Here is a 19690-nt window from a genome sequence, read left to right as displayed (position 1 = left end):
TTCCCCAAGAGGCAATGGCTCCTCCTATGTGATCCTGCTTTCTTGGTCGTGAGCTATAGCAGCCTGCTACCCCCTCTGACAATTGCAGGGAGAGCCTTCTGTACCTTCTTTCTCCTGGCATTGTCAATAGGCAACCTGATAGGCCTTTTTCTCCACCTCCACTGAGATTCCTATCAAACACTAACCAACTAGTAATGGTTACACTAGAGGGCAATTAGAGCTAGCAGACTTTATTTAATTATTAATAAAACAAAAAACTTCTAAATGATTCTGACCCATCAAACTGTATACATAGCTCACCTATGTAACTGCATGATCTTATTTTGTTAACCCTCTCATGAGCCCCTGTTCTTTTGTTATCCTTGCTTCTTGCATAATAGATTCTTACCTCATGGGAGAAGGGTGTCAAGCTATGTGTTTGTACAACTGTTAGCACAATGGGGCCTCTCTCCTGACTGGGGTCTCCAGAAGCCATCACTATACAAATAATAATAATAATAATCTAGCAGGGGAAGGTAACAGCATGGTAGGCCCTCTCTAGCTCTTGGGAGAGGGAGGATGTCTTCCCTCCCCATTGCCCTGTCAGTCAATGACCTGTAGGCCAGAAGGGACAATTGTGATCATTTAATCAGACCCCCAGTGTAACACAACCCATAGAACTTCCCCAAAATAATCTCTAGAGCATATTTTTTAGAAAAACATCCAATCTTGATTTAAAAATTTTCAGTGATGGATAATCCACTACAACCGTTGGTAAATTGTTTGAATGGTTAATTACCCTCAGTCAAAAACTGATGCCTTATTTTCAGTCTGAATTTGTCTGGCTTCAATTTACAGCCATTAGCTCACGTTATACTCTGCAAGACTGAAGAGTTCATTATTAAATATTTCTTTCCCATGTAGATATTTAGAGACTGTAATCAAGTCACCCCTTAACCTGCTCTTTGTTAAGATAAATAGATCGAGTTCCTTGAGTCTATCAGTATAAGGCAGGTTTTCTAATCCCTTAATCATTCTAGAGGCTCTTCTCTGAACCCTCTCCAATTTATCAACATCCTTCTTGAACGTGTCTCTTGAACTCTTGAACAGTATTCCACACCAGGGCCAAATACAGCAGTAAAATAACCTCTCTACTCCTACTTGAGATTCCCCTGTTTATGCATCCCAGGATCACATTAGCTCTTTTGGCCACAGAATCACATTGGTAGTTCACAGCTACCAAATCTTTTTCAGAGTCACTGCTTTCCAGTATAGACCCTCCCACGCTGCTTCCAGGAATGGCTAGTAGGCCCCTTTTGCATCTTCTGGGGTGGGCTTATAGACTGACTCCACTTTAGTCCAGTTGAGGGGAATCCAGAAGTATCTCAGCCTTCCTCCAATGATTTCTTCTGGCCTCAAACAAAGAAAGTATCAAACCATATCAAAACCTTCACCAGGATTGAACTGAGTTATGTACTATTATTGGGTTACAGTTGTTTTTTTTATGTGGAGAGTTTCTTATTTCATCCAAACCAGTTCACCCATCTCTACCCTTTGGAACTAAAGAAACTGTAGTCATGGCTTCTACACAGTCTTCTTTTCTCACTCAACCAGCTACTCAGTACTCCTTGGGAGCTCCACCAGGTAGAGTTCTAACTAACATGAGCTAGTGACAAGAAAGTGTACCTCATTCTTACTGTCATTTGTATCTGACCACATAAAGACTCCATATTTTTCCTCTAACCACCTGATTTATTTTAAAGAATGTTGCCTTTTTCACAACCCTCCCTGCCTTGTTTACTGCCTCAAAGAAAACGCTTATCTGAATAATCCAAACCTTATTTTTAGATGGTAGGCTCTTTGGGACAGGAAACATGCTTTTATCTGTGTTAGGAAAGGGTGTGTAAATTTAGAGCACCACATGAATGTTTCGTATTAATAATTATTATTCATCTTCTTACCTTAGCAGTCTTCTTACCATAGAGACACATGATGCATCAGTTCATACAGTTCTTGACAACCATCAGCTCTCCCTCTTTTTCTTTACTCCAAAGAACACCTTAAAGTACAATGTTGTAATACTTATTTATTTAAACTATTTTTAAACACCTAAAAATCATGAATCCCTCTCAACTGCTTCTTGTGGTCTGATGGTCCTTTGAAGAGCTCTTAACATAGGTACCTTTTCAATCTGGTGTTCCTAATAATGCACTTCTTCACTTTTTGATAGATCCAGTTTCTAAATGAAGTCAGTGGGATCTGAATAAGGCCTTTTGGCAGTGTAATTTCTTCTGGGTATTATTTCTGCCAGGAGAAGGGAAGAACAATAGATAGATCTGGCTCATCCCTCTCTCTTTTCCAAGAGAATTACAAATTATGCTCTCATTTTTACTCAAGAGTTATATGTCCATGTCAACTATAAGATAAAGCATGAAACATTATGTCCTCAGCCTCAGCTCACTGATGAAGACAGATTCTTCTACTTAGTGGATGTAAGAATTCTTTAAAATAATACACAGAGGACAAAAGTACTTTCTGGGGCCTATTTGCATATCTCCTTCCAACAAATTAGTTGGATTTACCAATTTCTAAGTATAGTTAGGGCCAGGTTCTGATCACAAAAATATAAGTTTTACATTGATGTAATTCCTCTGACCTCAACTAGTTTACTCCAGATTTACAGCAGGGTAAGTGAAAAGAGAATCGGATCCTCTGTTTACACCAGATGGGGTACAGATTGCATTGTTGAGCTCAGCTCTTGTTTTAGTTCATATCAGCAAACACTGATGTCCTCCTTCAGCTCTATTTTACAGGCATGTGGGTCAAATACTGAAGTTATCCAACCGGAAATTTGCTTTTCCATCCTACAGAATTTTTTTTTAAAAAAACAGTTAAACTAATTGCCCTGATGTTCATGCAGTTGTTTATTTAATAATTTGCCCATATGGTTGTTGTTGAAGATTTATTCTCGCCTATCACACATATGTGAAATTATATGTATTGCAATAGATTTCAGTCACATTGCCTGCAAGGCCATTTTGTCTTCCCTTCAGAGAGATGTCACTGGCCTACATTCTGCAAGCAATTATGTATATGAGTAGCTTTATACAAGTGGTAATCTCATTGGATTCAGCAGGGACTATTCATGGGCATGTTTGCAGTATCAGGGTCAGAGTAGGAACATTGGGCCAGATGCTCAGCATAAATTGCTGCAGCTCCATTGGCTTCAATGGAGTTATAATTATTTATGCTGAGAACCTGATCCATTGCTTCCAGGTCCTTCCCCTGGGAAGTTAGGCACCTGAGTGCTTTTTAAAATCTCTCTGGGCTCCTACCTGCATCTTTAGGCACCTAAAAACCTCTACAAATCTGACCCTTAAACTCTCTCTTCCCCCACTGTACTAGGCACAAATTAACCCACACATATCCCAGAGGATGTTAAGTCTGTGGAATCTGTATTCCTCTATTTATAGCTGGTATATTTTTGTTAATGAACTACATACACAGTATTTTTGATTCCCTGGGTAAGTGATGGGATGGAATTCTTCTTCCCCATCATGAAAATGTGTTTGGTTTCTACCAACAATAGAGTACAGATCTCACAGATTTGAAGAAGTCATTCCAATTATTTATTATACAAGAAGCTCAACACACTGGAGTTGAATACAAACAAAATGTTGATGGGGGATCATACAAGAATTTACTAAACTACTGAAAACAGCTTCCAAATTCAAGACTTTGACAATTTGGGCTTATAATCAATTTGTCACAGAATAAAAAAGATTAAAAGAAAATAGAGCATGTGGTGCCATGATTCTAGAAAGAAAAAGAGTGGACTTTATAGGATTTCGAGAAACCAACAGAAAACATGTATTTAAAAAAATAGAGAACTTAAAACACTAATATATAGTGTCTTGATATGTCCTTAATAGCTACTGCCTAGAGTTTTACCATCAGCACATGTAGGAAAAGAGGAGGGAGAGAGAGACAGGCAGGTAATTGAAATGGAGACTGAATTCAAACGAATTCAAACTGCAGTGTACTGGGAGATACAAAGATGACCTCAAATGTGAAAGTGTGGCATTTATATATGTCTCCAGAAGAAACTAATTGGCATTTCCAGAAATTACAGACCACTTGATTTATAGTCCAGAGTGAGTTAGTGCCCTTCACTTGCTCATACTGTATTACCTTTTCATTTATTCCATCTGCTTTCTCAACGCCACCAGTTCAGAATGGTGTGGAACTTTGTAATCAGACTTTTTAAAATACGGAAGATGATCTTGATGGCAACATTTTGGATGGACAGGAGGTGGGAAAATGGACAGAATGGACAGTGGAGAGAAGGAGGCTTTTGTAATTAGGCTAGGAAATTACCAAAACATGGATTAATGTCTTGGTTGGGACTGGAACAAAGGGACAAATTTTGGAAATGATTTAAAGACAAGTGGCATGGGTAGGAAAAGAGGTAATTGGCTTAGTTTGCAGCAAGGGTGATTTAGATTTGATATTAAGAAAAAAATATAACTATAAGGATAGTTCAGCTGTGGAACAGGTTACCTAGGGAGGTTGTGGAATCTCTGTCACTGGAGATTTTTAAGAACAGGTTGGACAGACACCTGTTAGGGTGGGGTGCTGGAACAATTTTTATAGTGGAGGTGCTGAGAGCCATTGAACCAAATTGTAAACCCTGTATATGATGGAAACCACTTCAAGACAGGGGGTGCTGCACCCATACTGTTAGGGATGGTCTAAGTATATTTAATCCTGCCTCAGCGTGGGGGGTTGGACTAGATGACATCTTGATCCCTACATACATTTCTATAATTCTATGATCTAGGGAGGGCCAGGACATGAGTAAAGATGGAAACAGAGGAATAAAAACTGATACCACTCTTCCATTTAAATCCTCTGGCACATGCAGGCCAAACCTCACAATTCTGGCCTTCCATATATTTCTTTCACAGTTGTAATATTCTGAAACATGCTACAGAGAAACCTGCAGTAGGCACACTGCTGCCTTCACTAAGGAGTCTCTCTGAACTCCCAGTATCTCAGCGAAGGGGAAGACAATACACTTTGTATCAGTCACCATGGCTATATATAGCACAGTTTTAAAAAAAATTGCATTTTGTAGGCTCCCAGGTTTAGTGCCTATAGGAAGCCCTGAGGCACAGGGTGACTGAGTGACAGCTTGAGTATTGGGGGGGGAGAGCAGAAAGAGTGGATTGTGCATTTCACAACAACAGAATCTCCTTCCAGCCAATAAAGTTGATTAGAGCCCAGTCTAATAAACAAGTATTGCATCACCTTGCCTGAGTGAAAGATGTTGTATCATGTCTGTCTCTATTACAAAGCCTATGCCAATCCATCTCAATAGTTCAATCTTTATCTTCTCTTCCCTACGTAAGATATATTTAATGCATTGAACTCTGTGGTAGCTAGATGCCATATAGATAATTATAAAGCACCTGTTCCAACCGAGAGAACCCTAATCTAGGTCTCCCCCTCATTCATGGTGGTTTCTTCAGTGGAATGGTTTTGCTTTGTTTCTTGGATGGTTGTTGCTAGCCAGTGTGCAGCTGTCTTTATTACGGGATACCTGTGTTAGTAGATTTACCCTCCCAACATCTTTCTTGTTCAGAATATCTTGCCACTTGTCTTTAAATCATCTCCAAAAGCATCCAATTTCTGTTTCTTTATGGTCTGAACAATGCTCAATATCAGCAACGTTTACACATAGACAGACACATGCCTCTGACCAGATGAATGCAGGTCTCCTTTCTTTTGCTTTATTTATATCTGAGTTTGACACATCACTCCATTCCCAGGCTGTACAGAACAGGGGAAAATTACGCAGTTAGGAATAATAAAGCTAAAGTGAAATCACTTCCTAATTGGACAGAGCAATTTTCAGGTAGCTTTAACATAGGTAGCCCTCTACTTTCCAAAATGCCAAAACAGCCTCCACCTCGCCTCTCCATTTTGGGACTGTGCATTACAGAGATGACAGGTTTGTACAACTGTAGAAATCTGAAAATCAGACAATATTGTACATGGTCTCTGTTGATTGCACATACACTGAATACAGCATCAGAATGAGAGAAAGAGTCCTTTAAATTATCCTAAATTTTTTTTTGGGGGGGGGGGGAGGAGCGGTATATTCAGATTCCAATTATTGTAACAAGAAAGAAATCTTCTGCTTACTGTGTGTGGACCTTTCACAGCATTTCAGTCTGATAAACATCCAGTCCTTTGTTCTTTTATATAGGCCTGGGGTATTCATTGCTAAGCATAAGCTCTTTATATAAAAGGCTTAGCTATAAATAGATTTAGGTCTGAGCCATTGCTTGTAGAGATACCACTTGTATTTGTTCTTCATTCTTGCTCAGAGCTTTATCATCACAGTCAGGGAGCTGCCACATTATTTACAGACAGCATACAATCTGATTCTTTCTGTGCACCTTTCATGCCTCCCACTGCTACAGGACATATTTATCAATTTATGTTTAAAAAGCTACTGACTCCCTGGTCTCCTCCATTTCCTCTGAATTCCTCTCATTGATAAATAAAAAAAAATACTGTTCACTGATGTGATGCATAAGTTGCATTTGGCAGACCAGCAGGTTGCATGCTCTTACCCAGAGACTAGTCTCACACACACGAATCCATAACTTGTCCTGATTCAGACTATCCCAAATGCTGTCCATTGATTGAGCCTGATCTGGTAAAATGCTGATTACTTCTTATGAGGTAATGCATCCTGCAGTTGATCCTTACAGGAAACCTAAACAATCAACAGTGTTTTCATTAGTTAACTTTTGCTGATGCTACACAGAGACCTCATGAAAAATAGCAGCAAAAGGACCCAAACTGGAGTTGAAGATTAATCGTATTAGTGTTTATATGACAGCAACAAAACTGCCTGTCTGTATCCATGGATGGCAGCAGCTATGGTTCATATGTGGTATACATGGGAGATTGAAAACTGGAGTCACTTTTTCACCTTTTTTTTCTCTCCTGGCCTGCCTCAGGTATTTTTCCTCTCACTCAGATTTATTATCTTTTTAGATGTCCATTGTTTTCAAAAATTAAGTATTTTTACATTAAATTAATATTTGTGAAAGGTGCCACGCATACAGCTCTCGAGACTAAAGTCTTCTATTTATTGACAGAAAACGTAGGTCTCATGCTCTCCCAGAAAGTGTGCCCCACCCTATAGAAGAGAGATAAAAGGAGGTGAGAGAGGAGGAGTCTACAGCCAAGAAATTATTGAGATTCAAATCGAAATTTTAGGCAGCAAAGGCAAAGAAGAAGGGACTGATTTTAGAGATGTTATACAGGGAGCAGCAACAGGAGTCAGCGAGAGACTCTGGAAGTTGGAGAAAAATAGGGAGAAGTCAAAGCTGACCCCAAGGTGCAGAACTAGGTGGGAACTGTCAGCTATAATGGGAAAGAGGGGAAGGGTAATGGTTGAGGAGGAAAGAAGAGTTCCGTTTCTGACATGTTGAGTTTCAGAAAATGGGAGGACACTTAGGAGGAGATGACAGGCAAAGGTACTTTCCAATTGCCACTAAGCCAAATCTGATCCAATGACCTGGAGATGACTGCCTACGTTTCTCATTGCTAGTCTCCTGAGCCACCCAGTCCCTCACTTTCCCTTTTTCTAATGCTGTTTAATTTTTTGACTGCATTTCAGGTTCCCTTTCATATTTTCTTCTCTAGGACTCGATTTCTTTCTCTGTAAAGTTAATTTTGCACCATCTCCTCAGGATTTGCCTTCTCTTGAATAGCTTATTTTTAATCTTTTCTTTTTTATCCCTTTTGTTGATTTTGAGTTCACTTGCTGCAGATGCAATGAAATGTGCTCATTTAGCTCTCCAGTTCTTTCCTTTTCTTACACAAAGCAGCTTAACTAGAATAGTAAATTTGACTCTATTCAAACAAAATCCTTTGATCATAGCAAATCACTTGGAAAATGCTCTGCATGTCATTTACTCACTGGATGTATTTACACCAAATAAAATAGGGCTGGTTCGAGAACATGTAGCTGTGCACTCTATATTACTGACCAATTAATTCAATGAAGTGTTAGATACCACATCCATCTTTTTTTTTACTGGTCTCTTTCTAAGACTCAAATAAGCCTTTGCTTTTACTGACTGATACACTTTGCTAAATGCTTTCATTTTTTGGTGAAATGGTTCCCTCGAAACTCAGGCCAACTAAGAATAAATAACCACAAGAGGGGTTATTTCACCTGCATCATGGAATACACATTCTGCCCTATACCTAGAGGACCCCAAACTATGTCCTGTGGAGGATTAGTGGTCTATGGAACATTTGCTGGTGGTCTGCAGAGAGCTGTTGGCTACTTAATGGAATGAACATAAATCTCAGCCCCGTACAATTTCCCCCCTCCACAAACTCAATGAAACACAAACGGTAGAACCTTTAACTTCCACCTCTACCTACCAGTAGAGTTATGTTAATGTGTCATAACCGCAGTTATGTTTATGTGTCACTGCTGCAGTAAGCATTAGTGGGGTCAATTCCAGGCCCAGGTATGGTCGATGTCTGATATCAAGATATTTTTCTAACAATAAGCCATTGGTGCCTTCGGTGGCAAAATACATTTGCCCCAAAAGAGGCATAGTCATGCTACAGTTACTGTTGAAGGAAACCATCACAGTAAAACTTGTGTGCTGGAGGACTAGGCTAATCAAAAACAGAACTAGGAGGTAACAAAGGACATTTGATCCTACTTTGAATCGTAAACCCCAGATCTGACCCACCCGCTTTATAGGCACATAAGGCTGAAAGGGAGTGAAAATGATTGCTTGGGAGCCAGCCATCAAGGTTCCATAAAAGAGGGCATACACCTGAGAGTGAGAAGGAGTTCTGCATGGGCTCACTGTGATAGCACAGAAAAGGAGTTGGACGAGGGATGGTGTGAATCTGCCACTGTATGGATCCTATGGCCTATCCCCCACTACCACAGCAGTTGTACAGACCATTAGCCTGTGGGCTGAAACAGGGGACACAAACCATGAGCTGAAGTCAGAATTCCATCACCCTGACTCCTGTGGAACTCCTTGTGCAAAGTCTGCTTATTCAGGGGTGAGGTTTGGAGCCTGAACATATCGTTCAGTTATGCTGATATTTCAGTGTGGTTTTTGTGATTGAGAGTATTATTTATAAAGTAGGTCACACAGCACTGACTGTTGGGAATGCCTTTCAGATATTGTATTGGCTTTGACTTTGGATGCTATGAAAGAGAGGGGAAAAAGCACAAGGATTTGGGAAATGTGCTTATGAGTATGCTTTTAGATTCTACTTTTCAAAATTAGGTAGTTATTTTACTCCTGCAGAAAAAGGCATGCACAGGTAGAAATGAGTAATCACATGTGCCCAGAGATTATTACATGCACAAATACTCATTTTATGCACATAGCTGGATATTTTGCTCATGCCAGAATTTGTTTGAGTGTATATTTTTCAGATGCAACATAAGCACTTTCTGTGGTTTTTGAATAATTGTCCCTTATTGATAAAGGTCATGCAATTTCATCATAATTCATGCATTCTTAGTTTATAAAATCCCATTATTTGAGCATTATGCTAATAGCACTAATGCTGCCCATGTTTCCAAAAGTAACTGTCAGCTTCCATTTTGCCACTGGCAAATCTTATGCAATTGCCAGTGCTCCAGTAATAGTTAAAAAGCAAAGCGGTTTAAAACACTCTCCAGAAGACTTTGAAATGGGCTCTCTTGAAAGTTGTCTGATGATAATGGGGAAAACTACTGACTTAGAGATTGACATTAAGGGCCACATTTTCAAAAGCACGGCAATCTACCCTTTTAATTTATGCACGCGATTTTGAGAGCGCAAGAATTTGGTACCTCAGATCTGCACAGTTAGAGTTTCAAAGATGCAGAAATAACGTAAAATGGTTGCGAGAGCAAAATTGCAGGGGCAAATTTAGAGGCCACGTTTGAAAATTTTGTCTTGAGTGAATCTACAGGGAAGGTTTTTTGGAACCTCCAGCTGCCACAATATATGAAAATTAGGGGAATATTTTCAGAGGCACAAATGTCAGTTTGACACCAAACTTCTATTTGGAAATGTCTGCGTGAGTTTATCCCAGGCCCTGGGAAAGTGACAGTTTTTATATTTCAGGAAACAGTTCAATTCCCCAAGATTGTGCTCTACAGACCTGGCAAAACTTCCTTCACCTTTATCTCATCAATTACAGGATGAAGGAAAGTGCAAACCTCTAGATGTAACAAAGTTAGAAGGTGCAGAAATTGGTGTTGACAGCAGCCTGGGTAAACCATTTGTGTTTAAATGCGTGCCTCAAACCGGAAACAAGATTTTCTACTTTTGTGCAACTTCAAACCAAGAGATGAAGAGGTAAGCAATCTATTTATGTAACTCTTTTTTCTAGAGCTTGTGGGGGTGTTTTGTGCAAAATTTTCTCTAAAAGACACCTGTCACACCTATAGAAGTGAGGGTTTGATTTTGAAAGGTCCCAAAAATTACTTTTCAGCTTTCTCACTTTCTACAGGTTTTCAGAACAAATAATGTCCTCATGCCATTCAGGATTTCCCTGGGTGAAAACATGCCTGAGTTTTGTGACCTTAAGAGAGAATCATCCGCCTCCCCCCCCACACACACACACGCTCGCACGCACATTCTTACCCCCATATTGTCATCCCACTACTTCAATGTAATTGTAAATCCTCTCATGGATTTGTACTTGTTTATACATCATTTCACACCCAAGTATAATGTCACTCAATGTTCTGGCCAGCAGAGCACTGAATAAGAGCACAGTCCCTTCCTTACCCTCTCCTCTGCTTGCCCTGTCGCGTTCATGTTTTTTACCCCAATTTAAAACTTTTAACCCACCACAAGAGTCTGTTGGGTCTCACTGCCCATAGCACTGGTTTTGTCTCTCAATTAGGGAATATTGTCTACACAGTAGCTGGGAGAGTGCTTCCCACCTCAAGTAGACAGACACGTGCTAGCTCTGCTCAAGGTCGTGCACTAAAAATAGCAGTGAGGCTGGGGGTAGCAAGGGCAGCGGCTCAGGCTAGCCCACCCGGTCTCCCCCAGGGATGTACTCGGATGGCTAGCAAAGTGGCTGTCCATGCTATCCCTGTCCACATTGTGTTTTTAGTGCACTAGCTTAGAGCTAGCGTGTGTCTGTCTGCCTGAGCTTGGAAGCACACTCCCAGCTGCAGTATAGATATAATCTTAGGGAGCTTTTGAAATCTACTGCTTTCCTTCTGCTGCCACCCAGGGTTTAAAACTGTTTTTAAAAAGCAGCATGTAGGTAATGTTTCTTTTAAGCAACACTTTCAAACAGCCTGACTCATTTTAGGCCAATCTAGCATCTATTGTCAGAGAAGTTAGGATGTGTTTAAAACCAGTTTTCCTTGCTTTTTTGCTTTCTTCTGTATTTCCAGAAATGTAAAGAGATGAAGGATGAATTCTTTGATACACTCTATCCAGGGGCAGCTCTAGGAATTCCGCCGCCCCAAGCAGGGCGGCGCGCCACGGGGCGCGCTCTGGCGGTCGCCGGTCCCGCAGCTCCGGGGGACCTCTTGCAGACATGCCTGCGGAGGGTCCGCTGGTCCCGCGGCTCTGGTGGACCTCCCGCAGGCATGCCTGCGGATGCTCCACCGGAGCCGCGGGACCAGCGGACCCTCCACAGTCATGCCTGCGGGAGGTCCGCCGGAGCCGCCTGCCGCCCTCCCGGCAAAATGCTGCCCCAAGCGCGCGCTTGGCGCGCTGTGGTCTGGAGACGGCCCTATCCATCCATCCATTCATCCATCTATAGCTCTGTACTTACATAGAAGCTGTTATCATAGTTAAGGTGACCAGATGTCCCGATTTTATAGGGACAGTCCAGATTTGTGGGTCTTTTTCTTATATAGGCTCCTATTACCCCCCACCCCATCCCGATTTTTCTGGTCACCCTAATCATAGTATCTGAGCACCTCCCAAGTAGATATATCTAGAAATAACAACAATATGTGGTGTGCATAGCGTAGTTGTGGTGGGATGGTCATACCAAACAACTGCAAAACCTGGTCAGAAATCGGTTTCTTTTGTTTTAAAATACCCAGTTTGTTGTAGTATTTTAAGTTTACTTCCAACTCCTACCCAGCCTAGTAACAAAGAAACAGAAAGTATTGTTAATTTGTCTACAGATAAGCTGCTCTTATAATAAGCCTAGTCTGTTGCTGGCAAATTATTTCTGCTGCTAGTTAGAAGTGCCATCTTGTAAATAATGCTCAAAGCCTGTGCATGTATATATATATTTTCAAGCCCTAGGATGGTCCTCAGTGCTGCATATGTCTTTGAAAGATGTCCGTATCAGCAAACTAAAAGACTCTGTGAAGGATATTTATTCCATTGTACCAAGCCAAGCTATTCTTTTTTTTTTTTTTCTGGCATTTTGTAGGTGGCTGGAGGCTATGGATAAAGCTGTGCATCCTGTCCATCAGGTAATGCTTTATTATTCGGGTGGCAAGCTAATTTAGTGAATTCAGCACAAGATTAGGAAACAGAAACTCCTGAGTGATACTGCTATCTCTGACACAATGGGGGCTGCAGGCAACTCAATCTCTCTGGGTTTCAAGTATCAAGACATGCATCCGATGAAGTGGGTATTCACCCACGAAAGCTCATGCTCCAATACGTCTGTTAGTCTGTAAGGTGCCACAGGACTCTTTGCTGCTTTTTCTGGGTTTCAGTTTCCCCATCTGTGGAATGGTGTCCATTATCCTTCTCTACCTCACAGAGTTGTATAGAATTGGATGTAGTAAATGCCAGTTAAAATGAGGTAGGATCAAGAGAGGCTAAAATAGGGAAAGAACAAGTTAAAGATTACTTGGACAAATTAGATTTCTTCAGGTCACCAGGGCCTGATGAAATGCATCCTAGAATATTCAAGGAGCTGACTGAGGAGGTACCTGAGCCATTAGCAATTATCTTTGAGTTGTCATGGAAGACAGGAGAGATTCCAGAAGACTGGAAAAGGGCAAATATAGTGCCTATCTATAAAAAGGGAAATAAGGACAACCCAGGGAATTACAGCCCAGTCAGCTTAACTTCTGTACCTGGAAAGATAATGGAGCAAATAGTTAAGCAATCAATTTGCAAACATCTAGGAGACAATAAGGTGATAAGTAACAGTCAGCATGAATTTGTCAAAAACAAATCATGTCAAACCAACCTGACAGCTTTCTTTGATAGAGGAACAAGCCTTGTGGATGGGGGAGAAGTGGTAGACATGGTATATCTTGATTTTTGTAAAGCTTTTGATACTGTCCTGCATGACCTTCTCATAAATAAACTAGGGAAATGCAACCTAGATGAAGCTACTATAAGGTGGGTGCAAAACTGATTGGAAAACCGTTCCCAGAGAGTAGTTATCAGTGGTTCAGAGTCATGCTGGAAGGTCATAATAAGTGGGATCCTGCAGGGATCAGTTCTGGGTCCGATTCTGTTCACTTCATCAATGATTTAGATAATGGCATAGAGAGTACACTTATAAAGTTTGCGGATGATACCAAGCTGGGAGGGGTTGCAAGTGCTTTGGAGGATAGGATTAAAATTCGAAATGTTCTGAAGTAAATAGTATGAAATTTAATAAGGACAAATGCAAAGTTCTCCATTTAGGAAGGAACAATCAGTTGCACACATACAAAATGGGAAATGACTGCCTAGGAAGGAGTACTGCAGAAAGGGATCTGGGGTCATAGTGGACCACAAGTTGGGGGTTAAGCCTAGGGTAAAAATCTAAATGTCTTTAAAAGGACACTGTCAAGAAAATAAATAAAAAATTTAAAACAATTTTCTTATTTAGGTTAAAAATTACATCCTAGATCAGTAAAAAGGGAAGAATTTAAAAAAATCTAATTTACTTTTCAATATTCATGCTGTTTGTTTATTTTTCACAGTTTAAATTAGTTAGTTAGGCTTTAGATTATAGTCCATTTCTCCATATGAGTCATTTCGCCAATCAGTGTGCTACAGGGATGGCTTTGCAAACATTAAAGGGAAATGTTTAGTTGTTTCTTTTTAAATTATCTCCATTAGAATAAAATCAATAATAGAAACATTTCTATTGGTTTCAGGGGTTATAGGAGCTTATTATTACAAAACCTACATTTGGGGCCAAATAAATCTGACCAGTGTGAATGCAAATTAATCTACAGGGCCTGAAAACAAAGTCAATTAAATAAATACAAAAAATTATAATTATGCACCCAAAGCCAAAGAAATAAAAAATAAATATAGCTTAGAAAACAAGCCATAGAAGCAAAAGGAAAAAAAATCTTACTTTAGTTTGATAGGAAACATCATAATAATAAAAAAAGCCCTTAAGCTATCAACGTCCATCTTACCTCTTGCAATCGAAAGACCTTACTTTGATTCAGCCACTAACAGCATAATTAGCCATTTATTAGACTTGTTTTCTAAGTTACTGGGTGCTTATTTTAACTGATTTGACCTTTAGCTTGGTCTCTAAGCAGACAATAACCTTTTTTGGGTAGGAGGGTTATATACTGATTTCATTGCACAACTTGTTTCATTAGTAAGTATTGTTTTCAGCTAATTGCTTTCTCCCATTTTTTTAAATGAACTTTGCAGAGAAGCTTTTTTTGCATTGTCTGAAATGCTATTCAAGGTGCTGTACCTGAATTTTTAGAACCACCAGCAAAAACATATTACAGGGCTGTAATACTTCATCTCAAATGCAATGGCTCAACACACTAATACACCGACACTGTCCTCCTAATGAATCTAGATAGCGATATCTTTTCCACTAATGCACGGTGTAAGACTACATTTATCTATTGCACTCTGCTGCAGTAAGTCCCAGCAGGTTTCCTGTTCACAGTAAAGAATATAGCTAGCTATATAGCATCAACTCTTTTCTCTCTCTCTCTGGCTTGTCAAGGATGAGAAAGAAATAACAATTGAGTGAAAAAGAAAACCCCTATAGAAACAGAGCAGGATGCTACCGATATTGCAGACACTCTCCCCAAGGAATTCAGATGACAATGACATAGGTTGACGCAACATTAGATATTGCAGCTAAACAAAGCATGTTAGGTTTAGATGTAGAAGTTGGATCCAGATGTCCTTTAGAAGTTGAAAAAAAAAAAAGAGGGAGGGAGGGAAATTACATGGTTCCTGTTTAAACTCATTTTAGGCAGTTCAGCCTTATTAAATACCTTTTTCTATATTTCCTCCTAATTTTTACTAGCTCTGCTATCTTTCTTTGGCCTGTTCTATAATATTAGCACCTGGACATTTACATCTTCTAGAAATGTCACAGACATCTAGCACATGGTCATGCATTCATCCAAGTCTCATTGCCATATTCTGTTCTCAGATACTTCTGTGAAACTCCTGTTGATGTGCAAGTATCTGAGGACAGGATGTGATTGGTAGTTCCAGCTTTGGCAACAGTGAGAACTGAAGTAATAAATAAGAAGAAATTAAGTCAGGCAACTTCCAAACAGCTAGCATGATAGTCCTCTTAGTACAGCTTTGGTCCATTCTTGTTAGTACCAGCAAAACTTGAAGTGCAGAAAAAGACAAATAATTATTTTAAGAAGGAATGAGAAGGAAACGAGTAGTTGCTATAAAATATATGCTTGTTAATTGCGTTTCCAGAACCCTTGACATTCCAAATCACTGTGGCAATAAAAGCTATTTTTAGAATAGGGAATTTGGGGCTAATGTCTTTGCAGAATAAAAGCATGCTCCTCATGAAACTATTTTGTGTTAACTCTATAGAATCATGTATGGGTAGATGTCACCCTGCACAACACAAGCCTTCCACCCCTCGCTATCAAAAACCCAGAGTGTCTGGGTCTCCTCCACCAACTGGATAAAAGCAGGGACATGTGGACTCAGCACTACTGCATTCTGAAGGATGGCTGTTTGTATTTTTATGCCGGCATTCGCTCCACACATGCCATAGGTAGGTGATACTGTTTGTTTTTAAATGATTCATATTAACATGAAAGAGTGTACACTATTTTAATGCAAGTATTTTATTATTCTAAAGGTGAAATAGTGCCCTTACTGGCAGAAAGCATATTGGGGTTGGAGGGTTGGAGAGTGAAGCAGTATTGGCTGAATGTTAGTGACAAGATCCACCCTGCCAGAGCAGGTCAAAAATTGCTCAAGCTCCTTAACTTCATCGCACCGACAGCACACTCTGCTGCAAACTGCCCTGAGTTATTGCTTGGAGCGGGTTTCCCTGTGATTATGGTATTTCCCAATTATGTAGGCAGGGAAACACCTCTATCCACTGGAGGAGTGGAACTTCCATCTTTAGCATTTATATAGCACTCTTTAGCTTCAAAGGGTTGTACAACAATGAAATAACTAGTGCTTACAACATCTCTCTGAGGTTGAAAACTGAGACAGAAACTTGCCCAAAGTCATACAATGAATCAATAGCAGAACTAGAATTAGTTATCAGGTATTTTGGGAGGTCAGTTCTGTGTCTAACTGCTCAGCATCATGCCCTTCTGGTCTTTAAATACACTATTGTTTAAAATAAACCAAACCAGCTTTCTTCGACATTGTAGTGGATCTTCTCTTGCTACCTTAACTCCTTTTCTGAACTGTTCCACTCTTATTGCAGATAGTACCTTACAAACACAGTGTCCACTATCACTGTAATAACTGGTGTCTCCTTGGTACCTGATATGATGTCAGTAGGACTATTAATGTAGGACTCACAATTTGGAAGACAAACTTTGATAAACTTTGGATCAGCTTCCTGGGACGTTTAAGTAGAGTTGTGTAAACTTATGTTTCAGTTCAGTAGCTGAACAGTTCAGGTTGACCTGAAACAAAAACTTTTTAAATTTTCTAGCAAATTGAAAATCTCAAAATTTCCTTTTGGGTTGAACAAAACATTTCATTTTTGAGGATTTTTAAAAATCTTTTAAAATAAAATTAAAGTAAAATTTGAAATGAAAAGTCCTTTTAAATCAATTGAAATTGTTAGTTTAAAAAAATGTCAAAATGAAAGGTTTTCATTTTGGGAAGGAATGTTTGGGTTTGGTATTTCAGTTGGAAAAAACAATTTGGTGAATTCAACATGAATTTGAAAAATGTCACTAGGTAATAAGTATTTGAAAGCAGGTAAAATGATGTGTCTAAAGTGCTTGACAAAATGAGCCACATTTGCAAAAGCAACTTCTAAATTCTTATGACCAAAATTACACACCCACATTTTGAAGTTTGCCCAAACCTGTGTGTTTAGAAAGCTAGCTGAATGATTTTCTGTGTATGGATGTAGAACATGGGTTGAGGCTATTCTGAGTATTTAGACTCATAATCATTTTAAGTCTTAACTTTATATCTCTGTTATTGACACTTCAAGTCAGAGCCCTAGTGCCCAGTTTCACTTTGAAAAGTGACTATGTAAAAATAGCATTTTCTTACTCAAAGGAACAGCTATCTGTGTATTAATATCTGCTGACCTAAGTGACATAAGTACCTTTCTAATGCTTTTTATTTCCATTATCCCTGTAGAGTCAATACAGCCAGAAGGGACTGAGCTGGATTTCAATACTTTTCATGTAGCAACAAAATTATTTACTAAGTTCCAATAAGTGACAGATCAGTTTCATCTGTGCAACACCATGGAGCGCACAGGTGTAACAGAGGGCAAAATTTGGACTGTAATAAAAAAAATTTTAAGCAGTTGTATAGCGTTTTTCATCCAAAGATTTGTAGAACCTTCATTGAAGGTGATGCTGTGCAAAATTAAAAGAACTCAATTTGACTCTCATATCTCAGGTTGAATTGCAGGGCTGGCAAATAAGAAAAACAAATATTTGTTTTACTTGTAAACCGAATACATTTGATCTGGAAATCATTGCAATTGAGGAACTGCCATTTCTCCAGTCACTTTTCAAAGTAAAAATGGACATTAATGGTTTTTCACAAACTATTTTTTATGTATGTGTATTTTAATTCTCTGTTGCATGATTTTTGGGAGCATCACTGCCTAGGTCTCTGAAAAGAGAATGTAAAAACCTTTCCGTTGCTAAGTAGAAGGAAAGAACTTGGCACATATGCAGTTTATAGTAGACCAACAAGTGGTTCATGCAACTCTCTATTTGTGCTGTTTCCCTTTCTCTAGGTGGGATTTACCTGCAAGGTTACACTGTAAGTGAACAGTCGCTTGGCTCCAGAAGATCTGTAATTGAAATGAAACCCCCATCCGAAGAGTTTCAAACCTTCTACCTATGTGCAGAGAATGTAAATGAAAACAAACGGTAAATTGAGATCTTTGTTTCACTTCTCTTTGCCAAACTCTTAAAGCAAGTAAGAACACTGTGGTTCAAGAATGTTTGCTAACATCTTTCCATTTTGTTTTCACCTGTGTGCTTTCATCTCTCCGTAACACTAGCTTTAGTCGCACTGCAGCAAAATATCCTGGCACCTGTGAGTCATGAATTCTGTTATTGTCATCACTGGAGTTATAGCAAGGCTGAATTGCGGCAGTTCAAGAAGGAACCTTGTCATGATATCTCACATAAGGATGTTTGGGTGACCATACTAAATGGAAGCACCTGAGTGCCTTTCATGATAGGTCAGACTAAGTGAAAAGTAGGTACTTCTAGTTCTCACAGATGAATTACTTCCAACACTGATCATCATAATTAAAAAAATAGCCTATGAGGTCATTTTCTAAAGGCTACATTCTGTAGTGTTGGTGCAGAAAAAAACTCACACTGATGTCCCTAAGACTAAAAGTTGTAGGATTTGACTTATAATGAGAAGCTATTAAATAATTTGGAAACTTGTGCCCAGATATGTTGCTCTTACAGCCAATTCTTCCCTTCCCACCTCTCCAGTCCACTTATTATTAGCATTTTTAGTGACGTGACAGTACAACAGATTTATAAAAACCAATTTCAGGAGAAGTTTATCTTCCAAGTGAACATATGACACCCATTCAGTGGCAGTTGTTGGTGTTTCCTTTCTTTCAGATGGATTACTGCTTTGAAAACCTCAGTTAATAAATGGGTAACCCTACACCAGGCCATTCAAGACTTCATGAACCGACCCCTGGAAGAGACAAAGATGTGAAAAAAAAATCTAGTTTTTCTTCATACTTTTCTTTATAATACATTTCAAGACAATATCTCCCACACAGATGATATTTTAGCAGCAGGTGACCTTTTGCAGTGGTATGTACCACACATCTTTTGTAAACATTAGTAAATAAAAGCTAATTTATGTTACCTGCATTGTGGATGGTCTTTTTATGTTTCTATTTGTGGTCCATGGTCCCCTAACTTAAGCAGAGTCACTTTGGATTTCTACCAGTGAACAGGGATTTTGCCTTAATTGATAAACGACACTTCTTGCTGCATCATAGTACAGTAGAACCTCAGATACAAACACCTCAGGAGCTGAGGTTATTTGTAACTCTGAAATGTTTGTAACTCTGAACAAAACATTATGGTGTTTTTTTCAAAAGTTTGCAACTGAACATTGACTTAATACAGCTTTGAAACTTTACTATGCAGTGTCTGTTACAGCTGTCCCCCTGCTGCATTCCTTTTTTCCCCTCTCCTTTCTGTTAGTCCTGTGTGGCCGCCCCCCCCCCCGGCTATTAAACTGACCAAAGTCACAGCCTGGCCCTGCTC

At 39.4% G+C, this 19690-nt stretch overlaps 1 protein-coding gene across 1 annotated transcript in view; it reads left to right on the top strand.

Annotated features, from left to right (window-relative positions):
• Positions 1-19282, top strand: part of LOC120407428 — a 61321-nt gene extending 42039 nt beyond the window's left edge. The window contains exons 9-13 of the mRNA XM_039543066.1: positions 10237-10394; positions 12454-12496; positions 15804-15990; positions 18175-18310; positions 19028-19282. Coding sequence (XP_039399000.1) covers positions 10237-10394; positions 12454-12496; positions 15804-15990; positions 18175-18310; positions 19028-19127 — 624 coding nt within the window. The 3' untranslated portion in view covers positions 19128-19282. The remainder of the gene's footprint in view (positions 1-10236; positions 10395-12453; positions 12497-15803; positions 15991-18174; positions 18311-19027) is intronic.
• The last annotated feature ends 408 nt before the right edge of the window (positions 19283-19690 follow it).

This window comes from Mauremys reevesii, linkage group 6, assembly GCF_016161935.1.
Source record: "Mauremys reevesii isolate NIE-2019 linkage group 6, ASM1616193v1, whole genome shotgun sequence".
Lineage (NCBI taxonomy): Eukaryota > Metazoa > Chordata > Testudines > Geoemydidae > Mauremys > Mauremys reevesii.
The sequence above is the reverse complement of the archived record's forward strand: the minus strand, read 5'-3'. Positions and strand labels throughout refer to the sequence as shown.